Source organism: Ictalurus furcatus, chromosome 14 (genome assembly GCF_023375685.1).
Source record: "Ictalurus furcatus strain D&B chromosome 14, Billie_1.0, whole genome shotgun sequence".
Lineage (NCBI taxonomy): Eukaryota > Metazoa > Chordata > Actinopteri > Siluriformes > Ictaluridae > Ictalurus > Ictalurus furcatus.
In genome coordinates this window covers 3,791,573-3,807,985 of record NC_071268.1, presented here as the reverse complement: position 1 = coordinate 3,807,985, position 16,413 = coordinate 3,791,573, and the positions used below count along the sequence as shown (strand labels likewise).

Genomic DNA, 16,413 nt, shown 5'->3' with positions numbered 1-16,413 from the left:
ATACTGTACAGGTTTTAGTGCAACATCTGCTTCCATCCAGATTCTATCCCATCTTTACTTCTGAGAGACTCCGCCTCTCTAAGATCCTCTTTTTATACCCAATCATCTTCCTGACTGGTTGCCAATTAACCTCCAGCTGTTTCTTTTTAGTAAGACTTACTTTTCCAGCTTTTTGTTGCCCCCGTCCCAACTTTTTTGAGATGTGTTGCAGCCATCAAATTCAAAATGACCTTATTTTTTCCTTAAAATGGCACATTTCCTCAGTTTACACTTGTTATACGTTTTCTATGTTCTACTGTGAATAACATACGGATTTATGAGATTTGCAAATCATTGCATTCTGTTTTTATTTTACACAGCATCCCAACTTTTTTGAATTGGGGTTGTATGTAAAAAGGCTATTTAATGTCAGATTGGTGATGGTTTTCCTTTTGTGTGTGTGTGTGTGTGTGTGTGTGTGTGTGTGTGTGTGTGTGTGTGTTTCAAAGCACAATGAAAAAGATTGTGACGAAAAAGATTGTGTACAAATAAGGTTGTAAAAGCCACATGAGTCACTGGGGCAGACCTAGACTTCATTAAGCTGGACAAAAGCGTCCCCTGCTGGTGAGTACAACGCTACTCGGACAACATCAAAGCGCAAAATGAAAAGATTCAATTTGACTCTATCAGACGGTGTACATTTGGTGGAAAGTGTGGTTTACTCATAATCAAAGTCCTCAAAAATGAAATATTAAAGACATGTATTAATGTACCTACAAATTATTATAGTCGTGGAACCCAGAACTTATTTAACTGTGACTTAGAGGCTATGTGTACCTGGCTGACGCCTGGGTTTGGACTAAATACACGGCCCTACACTAATATTGGCACCCTTGGTAAATATGAGCAAAGAAGCCTGTGAAAAATTGGCTTTATTGTTTAATTTTTGATCTTTTGTTGAAAAAAAATAGACAAAAATACTCTGCTCTCATGGATATGAAACAATTGCAAACAAAACACAGGTTTATCAAAAGAAAAAACTTTGTTAAATATACGTGGGCAACAATTATTGGCACCCTTTTAGTCAATACTTTGTGTTACCTCACTTTGCCAAGATAACAGCTCTGAGTCTTCTCCTATAACCCCTGATGAGGTTGGAGAATACATGGCGAGGGATCTGAGAGCGTTCCTCCATACAGAATCTCTCCAGATCCTTCACATTTCGAGGTCCACGCTGGTGGACTCTCCTCTTCAGTTCACCCCACAGGTTTTCTATGGGGTTCAGGTAAGGGGACTGGGATGGTCATGGCAGGACCTTGATTTTGTGGTCAGTAAACCATTTCTGTGTTGATTTTGATGTATGTTTTGGATCATCGTCCTGCTGGAAGATCCAACCACGGCCCATTTGAAGCTTTCTGGCAGAGGCAGTCAGGTTTTCATTTAATATCTGTTGATATTTGATAGAGTCCATGATGCCATGAATCCTATCAAAATGTCCAGGTCCTCTGGCAGAAAAACAGCCCAAAAACATTAAATATACACCTCCATATTTAACCGTGGGCATGAGGTACTTTTCCATGTGGCTACCTCTCTGTGTGCTCCAAAACCACCTCTGGTGTTTATTACCAAAAAGCTCTATTCTGGTTTCATCTGACCATAGAACCCGATCCTATTTGAAGTTCCAGTAGTGTCTGGCACACTGAAGACGCTCGAGTTTGTTTTTGGATGAGAGTAGAGGCTTTTTTCTTGAAACCCTTCCAAACAACTTGTGGTGATGTAAGTGACTTCAGATTGTAGTTTTGGAGACTTTCTGACCCCAAGATGTAGCTAACTTCTGCAATTCTCCAGCTGTGATCCTTGGAGATTTTTTGTCCACTCGAACCGTCCTCTTCACAGTGCGTTGAGACGATATAGACACACGTCCAATTCCAGGTCGATTCATAACATTTCCAGTGGACTGGAACTTCTTAATTATTGCCCTGATTGTGGAAATTGGCGTTTTCAATGCTTGTGCTATTTTCTTATAGACACGCCCCATTGTGTGAAGCTCAACAACCTTTTGCCGAACATCACAGATATATTCCTTGGTCTTACCCATTGGTATGAATGATTACCCCTGTGAAACAGGAAGTCATGGTTGAACAATTTCCTGTTCATAGTCACCCAGGTGTACTAAAAAAAAAAAAAGTATCAATGGGAATATACTTCAAATATATTTTTTCTCATATAAACACATAGGGGTGCCAATAATGTGAGCAATAAAACTCTTAAAGAATTGGCAATATCATAAGACCTCACCAGTCACCAGTGCATCTGCATTCAGTGTTTGGCCATTGTGTTTCTGAACATAGCATTCATCTGGTATTTGCTCCAGGCTGACCTGATTACAATCCATCCTGTTTTCTAAAGCACGTGTTGCAAAGCTCAGGTGTGGTGCAGTAGACAAGTTTATAAACATTTATAAACCTTGTCCAATGCTCTCCATATAGATCTTAGATTGAGGCCCTGTGGTCAGGGTTGTGCAGAACATCATATTCAGTGTTATGCTGCTCACCAGTCCAATCTGGGCCATCTGCCTTTTGAGGGTGGTAGTGTTTGGAGCCTGTCAACAGTACATGTGAGCTGGTAAAGGCTAAATCAGATTCTTGACATTTCTGAAGCCAGAGCTGAACACTGCGGTCCACTCTCAGCTGGGAAATGTCTCCTAGATGTGGCTCCAGACATAGCATGCTTCTAGAGAGACTTTGATCATTTTCTTGGCTCTGAATCAAGATCTAATTATCCCAGTTGGTGTGCTATGCTGCCTTGCTGTTGCTGTGTAATTAGTATAGGGGACATCTGAACCGAAGACTATTTCTCTGATATGGTCAATGCTGAGGCAGCACACACATTTCTGGTGTTGTCCATGGCTTCCACAGAGACATTAGCTCCATAAACATGAATAATGTCTAATCACTGCACAAAATACCATCTTAGGAGGAGACCGTCTTGGGTCCCCGAGATGAAGGGGTGCTTTCTTTTTTATCTAGGTCAGGGGTTGGAAAGTACGAGTGATGACCTTTAGTGAATGAAGCATATAGAACAAGTTCCTTCAAGTCGTGTCAGAAATATTGTAATTATGAGGTGGAAGCACTTGAACACCACCATAATGTATTAAATACAGCTCAGGACCTTGTATTTTCCCATGAGCCCTGACATTCCGAGTTGGGAGCGTGTTAATAACAAAAAGTTACTGTGGCCACCAATATGAATGTGATGTCTACAGCTGATGGTAAAATTTAAGTCAGGGGTCTTCAGAAAGGGCCGGTGTGGCTGCAGACTCTTTCATTACAGCCAAATGGGACACACACTTGATGGAGACCAAAATGAACTGATTAAACAAGTGAAATCAGGTCCTTTCTGGATAAGATTGAAGACCCCTGATTTAAGTAATAATTATACATGTTAACTGTTCGGGTCTTTATTTTCTTCCAGAAAGGCAAAATTAACTTCTTGTCGTTGATGATACAAAATAAACCACTTAAACACACATTACGTCGTAATCACCACCTCAGAACTCGGACACGCAAACTTCCGAGGAGGACTTGAAGGCAGCATAACGCTACATGCATGTCCAAGTGGGAACTGGGAACTTTCCGACTTGCCAGTAACCGTGACTGTGTTAGGATAGGAAAGTTTCCGACTTCCCAGTGGGAAAGAAACGTTCGAAAGGCTCTCCAACTCGTAATTCCTACTCGGAACGTCGGAGTTGTTTTTGAGAGCGGTTCCGTGACGTCACTTCAACATGGCGGCGCTCAAAAGAGTCAAAATAAGAACAACCTTGTGATTTAACGTTAATTCGCTTTAATGCGAAAAAAATTTTCTCTAAACAATATCAGATTGCTTCTGTACGTAGATTTCGGCGCTATTCAAATGCATGATCACATCCGCTTCAGGAAGAAAGTTGGAAAATTCCGACTTCCTAGTTGTCGTGAACGCGGCATAAGAACATAACAGGAATGTAAGCTGTAAGTGATAATTTTGCATGTTAGCTAGCCGGTTATTTGCTTGGTTGTTTGTTTGTTTATTTACTTATTTATTTCAGTGAGGTAAAAATAATCGTCTTCTCGTCGATACAAAAATAAATAAATACCACTTGGACGTACACTACTTCCGCACTCATTCGCCAGAACTCCGCTTCACGCCAAGCACTTGAAGGAAGCATTAACGGTGTAACGACGTCTGGCGTGATGACGCACTCGTTCTCGCGGTCTCATGCAGCAGCGCCGCCACGGGGTCAGGAGTGACAGCTACAAGTACCTGATCCCTCTACATGTGGCCGGGACACCTTTAAAGCCGTCGCCGCTGCTTGTGCACTTCGTCCGCGTTCGGTTTGAACGCGCAGGTCGGTGTTGGCGTTGTTTCAGCGGCTCGCATGCTGGTTGTAGCGGAGAAGCGGCACCGCGGTGTAACACACGGGCTAGCTGGCTGGCTAAGCCTCTCGGCTAAGGTAAGTCAGTTCATGTATTGTGCACTCGCTCTTTGCTAACTCGCATGCTAAGTAACAACACGGCGTCGGCGAGGGATCGGATAAAAAAGAAAGTAGGTCTTCGTAGCTAACAACTTTTAAAAGTTAGCACGGTGTAGCTAGCCGCTTTCCTGAAACGTATCCGTGGCTGTGTTAGGATAGTTAGCTTCCAGGCTAATCACACCGACAGAGCTAAACAAGTTTACAGCTTACACAACTTCGCTAACACTCAGTGCGGCTAAGCTAGCTAGCACGTTCTCTGGACCAACTATTTTGTCTGACTTCCGGTAACAACAGGATATAATTACGGTTCGGTTGTAACTAGTTGTTTTGTGTGTGTTTAAATCTCGAACAAGCTGTCAGAAGTGTGAAAACTTAAGCGGGTCGGTTACATCACAGGATTTGGGCCTAAGTTTACTGCTGGAGGTCAAAGGTCACGTTGGTGTGAGGCAGTCTGGACCCGAGTTTTCATGGAAACCCAGGCGACGTGTGGTTGAAGCAGTTAGTGATGTAAATAACATGTAGCAGCCGGGTTTAGGGCTGAGGGATGTGACGGTACGAAACAAATATCGCGATATGTTATGACGCAATACCCCTTTCATGAGATATATATCATACGCCTTTATTTTTTTTACAAGCTCACTAGAAGAGCATAATGTTAGGTGTTAACTTCGTGTGCATAGTATTTAATATTGGGCATGATGATGATGATGATGAGAGATTTTAGTCCACTTTACACATTTCTATGTACTTGTTGTCATTAATCCTTCATGGATTTGTCGCCCTTACAGACTTACCTGAGCGCGGCAGTGGTGGACACGCTGAGCCGAAGATGCCTACATGTCCCAGACAGGGTGAGTGTCTAATCTGTAGGCGACGTTCCGGGGATAATAAAGTCTCCAGACCCACCGTGACCCTGACCACGATAAAGCAGTTAGCGAAGATAAGTGGAGGAACGTTTGTTTTTGTTTTGTTTCTCAGTCTGATGTAAAAGAAGCATGAAGTCAAAACAAGGAGAATTTTTATTTACTCTATTTTTTTTTTTTTAAAGTATAAAGTCTGTTAAAGTCTTTTAAGAACAAATCTCCGTATGATCCGTGGAACTTTCTGGAACAAGCTCTCGCTTGTTCGTCACGTGTTTATGTCGCGTGCGTAGACTGTCCCGAACGGACCTCCTTCCTATACAGTAACGTCCACAAATATTTGGACGTCGACTCCGGCTGTTGTTGGAAATTAAATTGTAGTAACGATGATGAGCTCAAAGTGCCGGCCTTCAGCTTTTTAACGTGAGGGTGTTCACGTCCGATTCGGATGGACGGCGTAGGAATGAAAACACTTTTTATGCGAGAGAATGTAATCGGTTGCGCAGCTGTTTCATGGCCAGGTGTGTGTTTATTTCCACATTTATTTATTTATTTATTTATTTATTTATTCCACTTACCACCGAGCACGTAAATCATCTAGAGTTGATTTCTACGCGTGGTATTTGTGTTTGCAATCTGATGCTGTTAATTCTCAGTATGAAGTCCAAAGAGCTGTGACTTCCAGTGGAGAGAGAGAGAGAGAGAGAGAGAGAGAGAGCAAAAACATTAGGAGTCGACAAATCGACTGGTACATCCTTAAAAAGAAAGAAGGAACTGCTGAGCTCAGGAACACCACAAGGCCCGGAGGAATTCCTTCCCTGGTGAAAGATGTAAAAACCCCTTCACAGCATTTGGCCTCCAGGAGGTAGGTGTATCGGAGTCAACAATCAAGAGAAGACTTCACCAGAGAAAATGCAGACGTTTTTCCTACAAAATGCAAAATGTACACCACCTGATAAATCCTCAAAAACACGAAGACCAGATTGGAGTTTGCCAAAAACATCTTTTAAAAAAAAACCCCAAAGCAAACATCTGTACAATTCTGGAACAACATCCTCTGGACACATGAGAGAAAGATGGCGGTGTATGGAGCGTGGAGAAGGGAAGGAAGTGCTCGTGATCTGAAGCGTACCACCTCGTATTTATTGATGTGATTTGAGTTCTGAGGAAAGCAGAAGGATGAGTTTTATAAAGCGTATTGGGATGCAAACTCGGCTACCCGAAACGTACTTCTAAAGTGACCCGAGAATCTTTAAGGCAAAGGAGTGGAAGGTTCTGCAGGAGCCCGAGTCGGTCACCCGAGCCGATCCGAGCTGGAGACAAAACTGCCTCGTGTGTTAAATACTGAAAGTAAGATTACCGACGTGAATCTGGTATGTTTGAGTTGATTATAATAGTGGACATGGTTTATCAAACGTGAAACATCAGGGCTGTCATGAATCCTCAATTAACGGACCACGCTTCCAGGATCCGGTTCCGGAGCACGAGTTCGGCTGTAGCTGACTTCATTTTTGGGTGATCGTTAGAGCAAGCCAGTTTTAACGTCCTGGTTTAAACCCCAGGTTCCGTGTGCGAGTGAACAGGACTGTAAGGTTTCGTGTGTGTGTGTGTTGGTAGGTGTGCAGAGCGTAGAGGACGTGTCGGAGGATGAGGAAAGCCAGCTCTGTCCTATCTGCCTGAACCCCCCCAGGCCTGTAGAGCGCGCTGTTCCTGACGCCTGCAACCACGTCTACTGTCTCAGCTGCATCCTGCGCTGGGCTCAGGTCAGAATCCACCGTCACAACACACACACCTTATACTCTGAATGCAAGCATTAGTTTAAATTCACTGATATGGTGTCAGGATAAAAATAATTTATTAAAAGCATGAACATGTGAATAATTATTAGTGACATTACTACATGTATCTGACAGGACCCGGGCTGAATGGAGATGCATGGTGGAACATTAGGAGGAAGTTTATAACGCTGCAATGCGTTAGCGTCGTTAACAAATAACAGTCTATCACTAACATTACACGGAGCATAACGTTAGCTGGTTTCACGGCACAATGCAGCTGCCTCAAACAAACATAATATAGGACCGTCTTTCAGGTGCTTCACCAAAGTCCAGGTGTTTCCTCGCTTCGTTTGAAATGAACGATAGCATCGGCTGCACACCGGTTTCAGATCATCAATTATGTTTGTTGTCATCCGCCTCGAATGCGAAGTATTTCCATATTTAACTCCTACCACATTTCCTCTCAGCAAGTCGGGGCGGAGCTAAACTTGTTAAGCTAAGCTAAACTTCTGTAGTTTTCCCCGTGTGCTTGTAGGTATTGTTCTTCTTCCCCTCCACTTGTGGACCGACTGAAACACTTGCGCGTATTTGCTGCCCCCTTCAGGTCCGGAAGAATCGCAACCTCTGTACTTTCATAACAATCGGTACTAACGCTTCTCCAGAAAAACAAGTACCGTCACGTTTTAAGAATGTTTGTACCAAAGTATCGGTTCTCGTGACATCCCTCACACACACACACACACACACACACACACTACCTCAACACCTGCAACCAAAAAGAGCCACATGGTGTCTCTGTGACGTGAAGACCTTACTAAACAATCTCACATTGTGTAATAATACAGTCAGAAGCAGTGCTGGTGTTTCCTGCGTTTTGTTATAACTTTTTTTTTTTTAATTGAACGTTACAATGGTAATAAAGTCCGTTACTTATCTTAACTCTCCTGCTTTGACGCAGATGCTGCAGATCTGTCCGGTGGACCGCAGGCCTTTCAGCGCCATCTGTACACAGGACCCTTTTCTGGGATACGTCGAGGTTGAGCCGCGTTCCTCCCTCTCTCTCTCTCTCGCTCTCGCTCTCTATCCGTGTTTTATTATTATTTTTTGTCCATTCAAGCACTTGAAATATTCCCCTCTTGCTGCTTGTCGTGCCCTAACGGACCCGTGCTGTGTCTACAGATTCCTGTAAAACCATCGAACACTTGCGTATGCAACTCTCAAGACGTCGAGGGGCTGCAAAGTTTGTCAGGGTAGGTGAAGAATATTTTCTCCTCCGTTCATTATGACTGGATTATTTCTTTATTTTTACCTTAAACGGTAAGCGTGCTCTTAACTGAATAAGTGGGTTGATTTTGTAGGAAGGAAAAAACCAAAACAGACGGGAAGGAGGAAAGAGCCAGCACTGGACGGACATGTAGAATATGTACGTAAACTACAGTTTGTTTAAAAATAATAATCTGAATAACTCAGAAGTCATTTTACTTGCATGCGAGTTAGTTTTGCATTTGAAGGTTGATGCGGGACTAACGTGCAGTTTGTACCTGTTCCTCCCTAACAGGTGATCTCGGTTCCTCTGCACTAAAAAAGGTTTGTTGTTTTTCAGTGTTTTATTGAACCCAGAAGAACATTATGACTTTTCTGCGACTCCACGCCTTGACCACACGTCACTGGGGTTTTTTTATTTTATGGTAGAACTTCTGATTTAAATGCAGCTTGACTCCCAGTACTTGTGAAAGGAAATCATCAGGAGTCAGCAGAACCTGAATTCCTAATACTTTTTTTGTTGGAGTGCAAGTGTGACTTTTTATTTATTTAATAAAAACGCCTGTTAAAATGCTTTCGGGAATTCAGGGTAAAAGAATTAAGGTAGAACAAGAATTGAGGTAGAACAAAACTCCAGGTTAAAGTTCGGGTAAAAAAAAAATAAAAAATTCGGGTTAAAGTTAAGGTAGAATAAAAAATTCGGGTTAAGGTTCAGGTAGAATAAAACAAATTAAAGTAGAACAAGAAAAACTTGGGTTATAAAAATCAGGTAGAATTATTATTTTTATTTATTTATTATTTTTAGGTTAAATTCAGGTAGAATTCAGGTTCAGGTTTAAAAAAAAAAATTCAGATTTTCACAGAAAACGAGTGAGACATTTGGCTCTGGCGGTTCAGAGAAAGCATCTTAGAGAGAGAGAGAATTTTATGAAAAATTGAAACATGAAAAGTGCAGTACAATACAATAATGTTTCGGATTTGAACTTCTGCTTGAAAGTTATTTTCATGGATAAAGACTGTGTTTAAATCCCTGTGCAGGTTGAAGGGGAGACGTGTCGCTCACAGCTGCTCACTCAGCACAGCGATCATGGACTTCCAGCCCAGCAGGGGGAGACACTCGGCATACTCGCCCAAGTCATGTAAATATTCCACAGGCAGCGGGAAGAACGCGGGGGATGTCGTGTGGTCTGCGTTTTGTGTATCGATTCAGCTGTGCTCATGCTCTGACCATCAGCTCTCTGATCTATGGGTTTTCGAATCTGCACCAGGGCAGGAAGACGAGACCGGACCATCGGTGTCCGTGTCGCATCCAGAACTATAACGGGTTTACAGCGTACAATCGTGATTGTAGTTTTATTTAAATAAATCGCTGATACAGTAATGCGATCATATCGCTTGGGGGGGAGGGGCTCGCTCGTGTTCATCCATACTCGCTGTTCAGTGCAGGAGTCTAATCATAGGAGATTTTTATTAAAGACTCCACATAGGAGTACGTATGAGACTAACCGAGTGAATATGGAGATTTTAACAAGGTGCTTTTTCATCCGTAGAAGACGGAAAGTTCTGGATGTTACGAGGGAACGTTTTATCGTCCCGCTTCGGCTGTGTGTTTTTGAAGAGCGCTACTCCTGATTCAAACGAGGTCCGTCTGAATTTGGCGAAACCCACGGGAGAAATACCGCGGCGTTTCGTTAAACCGTTTCCGTGGTACAGCAACACGGCTAGGCACTTTTTAACGCTCCGTATTTGAAGTCTGAGATCATTCGGTGACATTTTTATTTCTAAAATCTCGCTTTGAGTCATTTTTGCACCTCATTTACCCCCAAAAAAAAAATCTACTTGAAAATCAGTGGCTCTGATGAGAAAATCCAGTCGAATCCAGTCATTATATACTACTGAATAAATAATTTTTTTTTTAAATGATAACCCTTCCCATGGCCTCTTTGGCTCTTGACCTCGGAACTTCTGAAGCACGTTCTTTAAAATTTGTAGCTTTTAAAAAATAAATAAAATTTTAAGCGTCTCGGCTATTTTTCCCTGACGTTAAAAATAAATGAACAAATAAACTTCTGTGATGCAGTACAGAGACGGCAGTGATCCCTGAGGATGAGACTCTGGACGAGGAGTGGAGAGTGTGCTGGAGAAATCCAACAGAACACCAGTGGCTGTCTGTTCCTATACCACTTCCTTCTACATGTATCCCAAGGTGACTTTCTTTCTGCTCTGTCTCCGCATCGTAATCGTTTACGGCGTTCTGTCATGGACAGCCACCGACTCTTTTTTTTGAAATTGACTTGTCCTTCTTATATCAGCATTCTGTCCAGGCAGTGCCCTCGTGCAGTTCTCCAACACCCCGTAACGCGTTCCTCTCCCTGTTCTCCGGGATCCGGGTTCCCTGGTGAGTACCACAGGTTGTGTGTCGTTATGGAATGCTAATCCGAGTCTTCGACTGCATTCAGTGCCTTGTTGTTGTAAAAATTAGATTCTTCATCCAGTTTGCGTTTCTCAGTTCTTTATGGCAAGGCTTGTGCGGTCACGTGTCCCAAAGGCGAGGGGAGGAAAGGTAAAAGAGGATCGGGATCGAAGCGCTCCGTCAAACAGGCCGAGAATCATACAAGGCGCTCGTCCCGAACGAGCAAAAGTGGGAATGAGGATACTGTATCCGGACAGTCTCCTCAGTCTGGCTCCGGCTCGTCCTCTCCCTCCGGCAGTGCTTCGAACGACGTGCCCGCTTCTACAAGTAAGCAAAGGCTTGCTAGCAAACAGAAGCCTACCACGAAGAGGAAAGGAGGCAGGAAGAAAGCGGGCACCCGGCAAGCGGCGGTCGAAAACGAGGAACTCAGCGAGGAGGATGAACAGACGAGTCAAGAGGAACCTGACGGCGATACGGAGGAGTTGAAGGTGGCGGGGACGAGAGAGGAGACCGAAGAAGACCAGAGTTCCTGTCAAGGGGATGCAGATGAAGGTTCGGATTCTGTTGATCAGGATGGGGAGGAACAAAAAAGGAACGTTGAGTCTCCAGTGGAGACCGAGAACATTTCACCTCAGTGTGATGAAGAAGGAGAGAACTCAGTCAAGCCAAAGGATAATCAGACATCATCTCAGGAGGATCATTCTTCACAGGACACGTCCGAGAGTGAACAAGCAGCGTGTCTCGAAAATGATCTCCACCAGTCCTCTGCTCCATCTGCTGAGCAGGTGATGCTAGAGGGACCTAGCAACGCACCAGAGTCCTTATTGAGCAACAATAATTTGACTACTGCAACCGTGAGCTCTTCAGAGGGAACGGAGGATAATCCGGAATCTGAAGCTGAAGTAGAGCCAGTTGAGTGTGGAAATGTAGCCAGTGAAGCATGTCAACTTCCTGTGCCTGACAAGATCTCCACTCTCGATACAGCTGGAGACTGTTTACAAACTCAAGACACTTCAGTAACTACCGATCCAAAACAAGAGGTGTCTCTCGACGTTAGCAGTCAGCAGGACAACACCGAGTCTATACCTATGGACTGTGACTCTCCTGCTTCAGAGCACACTTCCCTTGCTGCTGAGATGGTGCTGGAGATTAACAGTGCTGTTGCTGAACCCCAGATCTTATCTGCTGACCAAATCCTCATTCAGGACCGAGAGCAGAAGATTGAGGTACGGGATAAGTGCGAGCTCTCCAAGGACCAGACGTCTTCAGACAGGAGAGATGGTCGGCAACGCAAGTCTCGATTCCACTCGCCCACAACCACCTGGTCCCCTAAAAGTGAGGCCAGAAACGAAAGGTCACAGCGGTCACGGTCCAGAGACCGTAGTCGCAATGCTGGTTCACCACACCGAAGTCGAGGCCGTGAGCACGACGAGGAACGAGGTGGCTTCAGACGGAATCGCAGCAGAGAGAGACGGAGCAGGAGACGCTCTCGAAGCCGCTCCAGGTCTCGCTCCAGATCTCGCTCCAGATCTCGCTCAAGATCCAGAAACAGGCCAAATCAGAGGGGCATGTCTTCAGAGCGCGGCGATCAACGGGCACAATCGCCACGGAAAAGAGACTCTTGGGGAGGGGACGGCCGGAGATCTGGACGTCCCTTCGTCAACTCCAACAGGAGGAGTAATCCAGATAGACCGTTTCCACCGAGGGAGTTCAGCTCTTCAGGTAACGGCAGTCTCTATCCTCAGGAGATGTCACCAGAAAGAGGCCAGTCAGAAAACCCACACTGGATAAAGGAAAGGTCATGGGTTAATAACGATGGCAGGGAACGAGATCAGCACTCTGAGGAGAACTCTGGTGACACGCCCACAGACCACTGGTCTCGAGGGGGCTGGGGCTCTGAGCAAGGGCGTCCTGCTGGACGAGGTTGGGCCGGTCAGCGGTCCTACGGCCAGTATGGAGAGTCGGCAGATAACTGGCGGCAGCAGCGCGGCTCTTTCTCAGGGACAACAAACAACACTGGGAGTGACTCCTACAGTCAGTTCAACGAGAACAGACCAGGAGGGAAGAGGAAAGAGTCCGAGACCTGTGATACACTTCTGGACCGGTCAGGATGGTCTGCTGCTTCCAGCTGGGCAGTTCGCCGAACCCTCCCTGCTGACGTACAGAACTACTACTCGCGAAGAGAGAGAGGACCTGGGCCAGGTGGCAGCATCTGGAACAAACAAGAGGACGAGCAGCCTGCAGCTGGAGTCTCCAAACAAACTGGTGTGTATTTACTAGATTTTTAGCACATGTATGGTACCAATTAGGATTTTGAGTACTGTTTACCTTGTATAAAGTTTCCACCTAGACAGGAAGGCTCGCAGCTAAGGGAACACCTTTTTGTAAGAATGGGGTTCATCTCTCCAGTACAGCTCCAGAGACTTGTAGAATTTGTGCCCAGTACCTTAAGGCACTGTTGGCTTCTCCATTTCACAATAGGACCACCACTGACCAAATATTTTGTATTTTTGGGCATGGAAATGTCTTTTAACAGGTATACTGCCAGCACCATAATCAACCCGTCTATTAGCGTAGAGCTCATTATTAAACTTGGCCAAACCCCGTGTTTTTTTTTTTTCAGACCTCCCACAGAGTGAGCCGAACACCCACATACCCAACGAAGCAGTACCTGCCCCTCCGAGTGTACTTCCTCACCAGATCAATATGCTCGGAGTGCTGCGCTACCCAGTGAGTTCTATGGGCCCTCGAGGCCCTTCTGTGACGGTCCAACCAGCCCCGTTCGCCATTCCCACCCAGATACCGGTCCACCTGCACCCATCTGTCCCCCCTCTTCAGATGCACACAATGGCCGTACAGGGTCTGCCTCCACCTCCTCCGCCGCCTCCTCCTGTACAGCAGGGCAGCCTCACCATCCTGTCCACTGACCCTCTCCCTCAGGTTAGGGATTGATGTTGTGCACTTCAGGATTTGTATTAAACGTTCCGGTTTGTGTATTGAAATGATCTTGGCACGGTTTGTTCACTTCTTTAACCAGGTGATTACAGGTGTGCCTGGAAAAGGTCCGGTGAAGGCATCGCCCAACAAGGCGGCTCACCATACCAACATGGCGCAGCCGTCTTCCACCACACAGCCCTCGTCTCACAGCAGGGTCCACGCAGACAGTTCCAAGAAGGAGAAGGTAAGTGTACAGCAGCACAGGGGGCAGTATGGGCTGGGCCTTTAAAATATATGTATAAATATATTTATGACTGTTTTATGACAGAAATTACAGATTCAGGAAAAAGCCATCACCGAGGTGAAAGCAGCCATTAAGCCATATTACCAAAAGAAGGATATCACCAAGGAGGAGTACAAAGAGATTGTACGCAAAGCCGTAGAAAAAGTAAGCAAGTTTTCTTTTTCTATTTATGCACGTTCGCAAAAGGGACGGACTTATAATAACCCGGCTGCGTAAGTCTACACACCCCTTAATTAACGTTGAGTGCTGTATATCAAGCAAAAGTTGCTTTAACAGTCTTCTTGGTGTACGAGGCCACCGATTTGGCAGTTTTATTCCACTCTTCCTTGCAGTAATGTGTTCAACTGTGAGTGGATCTCCTGGACACAGCCCTGTTCATGTCCTTCCACAGGTTTCTGATAGGATTTAGATCTGACTGACATTCAGAAAAGTTTATCTTCTTCTTCTGAAGCCGGATTTGTGCTTTGGGTCGTAATCTTGCTGGAATTCTTCTTCATCTTCAGCTGGGTAACAGGGGCCTGCAGGTTTTCTGCAAAATGGAGGGAATCATGGATGGCTCCAAATGCCAGTCTTATCTTGATCCCAGTCCCATCGCATGATGCTACCACCACCACGCTCTACTGTGGGTGTGTTTTTGTTTTTTTTTCCTCAGCCTTGGTGTCATCAGATCAAAACATTTTGTCACAAGGTTTGGAGTGATTTTTGTTGAGCGTGGATAGGTTTTTATTTTGGTGCGAGAGGGCTTCTGTCCAGCCGCACTACTCCACCTAGAATAATCGAGATCGGTTGCCAGATATTGCTGTGCTACTGCAGGACATCCTGTTCTTGGTAACGCCACCGTGGTGCCTTAGTTTCTCCACTCGTTGATGGCCTTCATGGTGTTTTGTGGTACAGCTTATGTTTTTGGAAATTCTTTTGTCCTGCTTTTCATCAGTGAGGTCTTGCGCACCACGGCTTCGGCAGTCGAACGGAAGTCCTACAGAAACAGCTAGTCGTTATTTGGGATTAATCAGAATCACTTCATCGATGATTTACTTTCGAACCCCAGTTTGATTGGTTCATTCTGAGCACAGCAACAGTTTCCAGTATAAAAGGGTATCATTTTGATGGCTGCTGTTTCACCGTAAAGGTGGAGGGGGTTAAAACCTAGATTTTTAACTGGGGCGTGTAGGACTTTTTTTTTTTTTTTTTTTAAATATCTGCTGTGCCTGCGTCATTAATACAGATACGGTGGTGTTGCTGTAGTTCACCGCTGCATTGTTTCCTGAGCTAAAGCCTGGTCTTAATCGCTGTGGCCTTGGAAATCTGTAAACATGTCTTCATTTACATCCAAAGCTGCATGATTACAGATCTCTGGACTGTCGGGGGGGGGGGAGGGATTGTTCCTGAAGAGATTAAATATCTTCAAGGAAAAAATGTTCGAAATTCAAAAGCACTGACCGTTTTTGCCCCCCCCCCCCAGGTCTGCCACAGCAAGAGCGGAGAAGTTGACGCCAGTAAAGTGGCGAACCTCGTCAAAGCGTACGTCGACAAGTACAAACACAGTCGCAAGAACAAAACGGACAAGAACTGAGGGAGCCGCCGCTCTGCCGCCCGCACAAGTGCAATTCCTCCTCCACAGGAGCCCGTGTTCCACCGGCCGTTACGACTGGAGCTTCTTTTCGTATCTGAGAACAGTAATGAAGACTTTTCTATAGATTGCATTATTTTTGTTTAATTTGGATTTCATATAGTGCACACTGCCCTTTAATTGCTTTATTTGTTGTTCTGATGGGGCTGCTGTAAACATTCGCTGAGGGCTGGATATCACATCACATCACACTTTACTCTTAAACAAAACAATCATGGTCTGGCTGTTTCCCAGTCCGTGGCATTGCTCTAAATGATTTCATCAAATGAACGGAGTGGTACTTCTATCTTGCTTGTCTCTTCTTCTCTCTCTCTCTCTCTCTCTCTCTCTTTCTGCGTCAATGACTTTACTGATGTAACAATTCAATTTCTTCTTTACTTTTTTTTTTTAAACTGAACCTAATCTTAATCATCAATAAATGTCCATTGACAATGTGATTTTTTTTTTTTTTTGCTATGGGTGCAGCTGGAGCCATTTCTATGTGAATCCTGGACATTAGGTGCAGGGAGCCTGTGCACAGATTTTCAATTAAAATATGAACAGAGCTGTTTTAGTTGTGGGTTAATGTCTCTTCAGAGTGCTTTCTGTATCACACAAATGTATTTATTTACCTCCCAGAGCAACAAAATAATAATAATATTAACTAAACAAGCTCTGTTTCCATTTGCATTTTTACCAACTTCTTCATGAGGTAGTGAGCAAGTCTCAGAGAGAATCTTTCGATTATCAGAACATGCCT

General features: G+C 44.6%; 1 protein-coding gene across 1 annotated transcript; it reads left to right on the top strand.

Moving 5' to 3' along the window:
• Window positions 1-4,016: 4,016 nt before the first annotated feature.
• scaf11 (SR-related CTD-associated factor 11) lies at window positions 4,017-16,326 on the top strand. Its single transcript, XM_053640836.1, has 15 exons — window positions 4,017-4,468; window positions 5,278-5,340; window positions 6,967-7,112; window positions 8,086-8,163; window positions 8,307-8,377; window positions 8,486-8,550; window positions 8,686-8,714; window positions 9,429-9,529; window positions 10,471-10,596; window positions 10,703-10,788; window positions 10,900-13,068; window positions 13,427-13,743; window positions 13,841-13,984; window positions 14,069-14,188; window positions 15,507-16,326. Exons 2-15 carry the CDS (start codon window positions 5,319-5,321, stop codon window positions 15,615-15,617), a joined length of 3,585 nt encoding a protein of 1,194 aa, XP_053496811.1. The 5' UTR covers window positions 4,017-4,468; window positions 5,278-5,318; the 3' UTR covers window positions 15,618-16,326.
• Window positions 16,327-16,413: the final 87 nt, after the last annotated feature.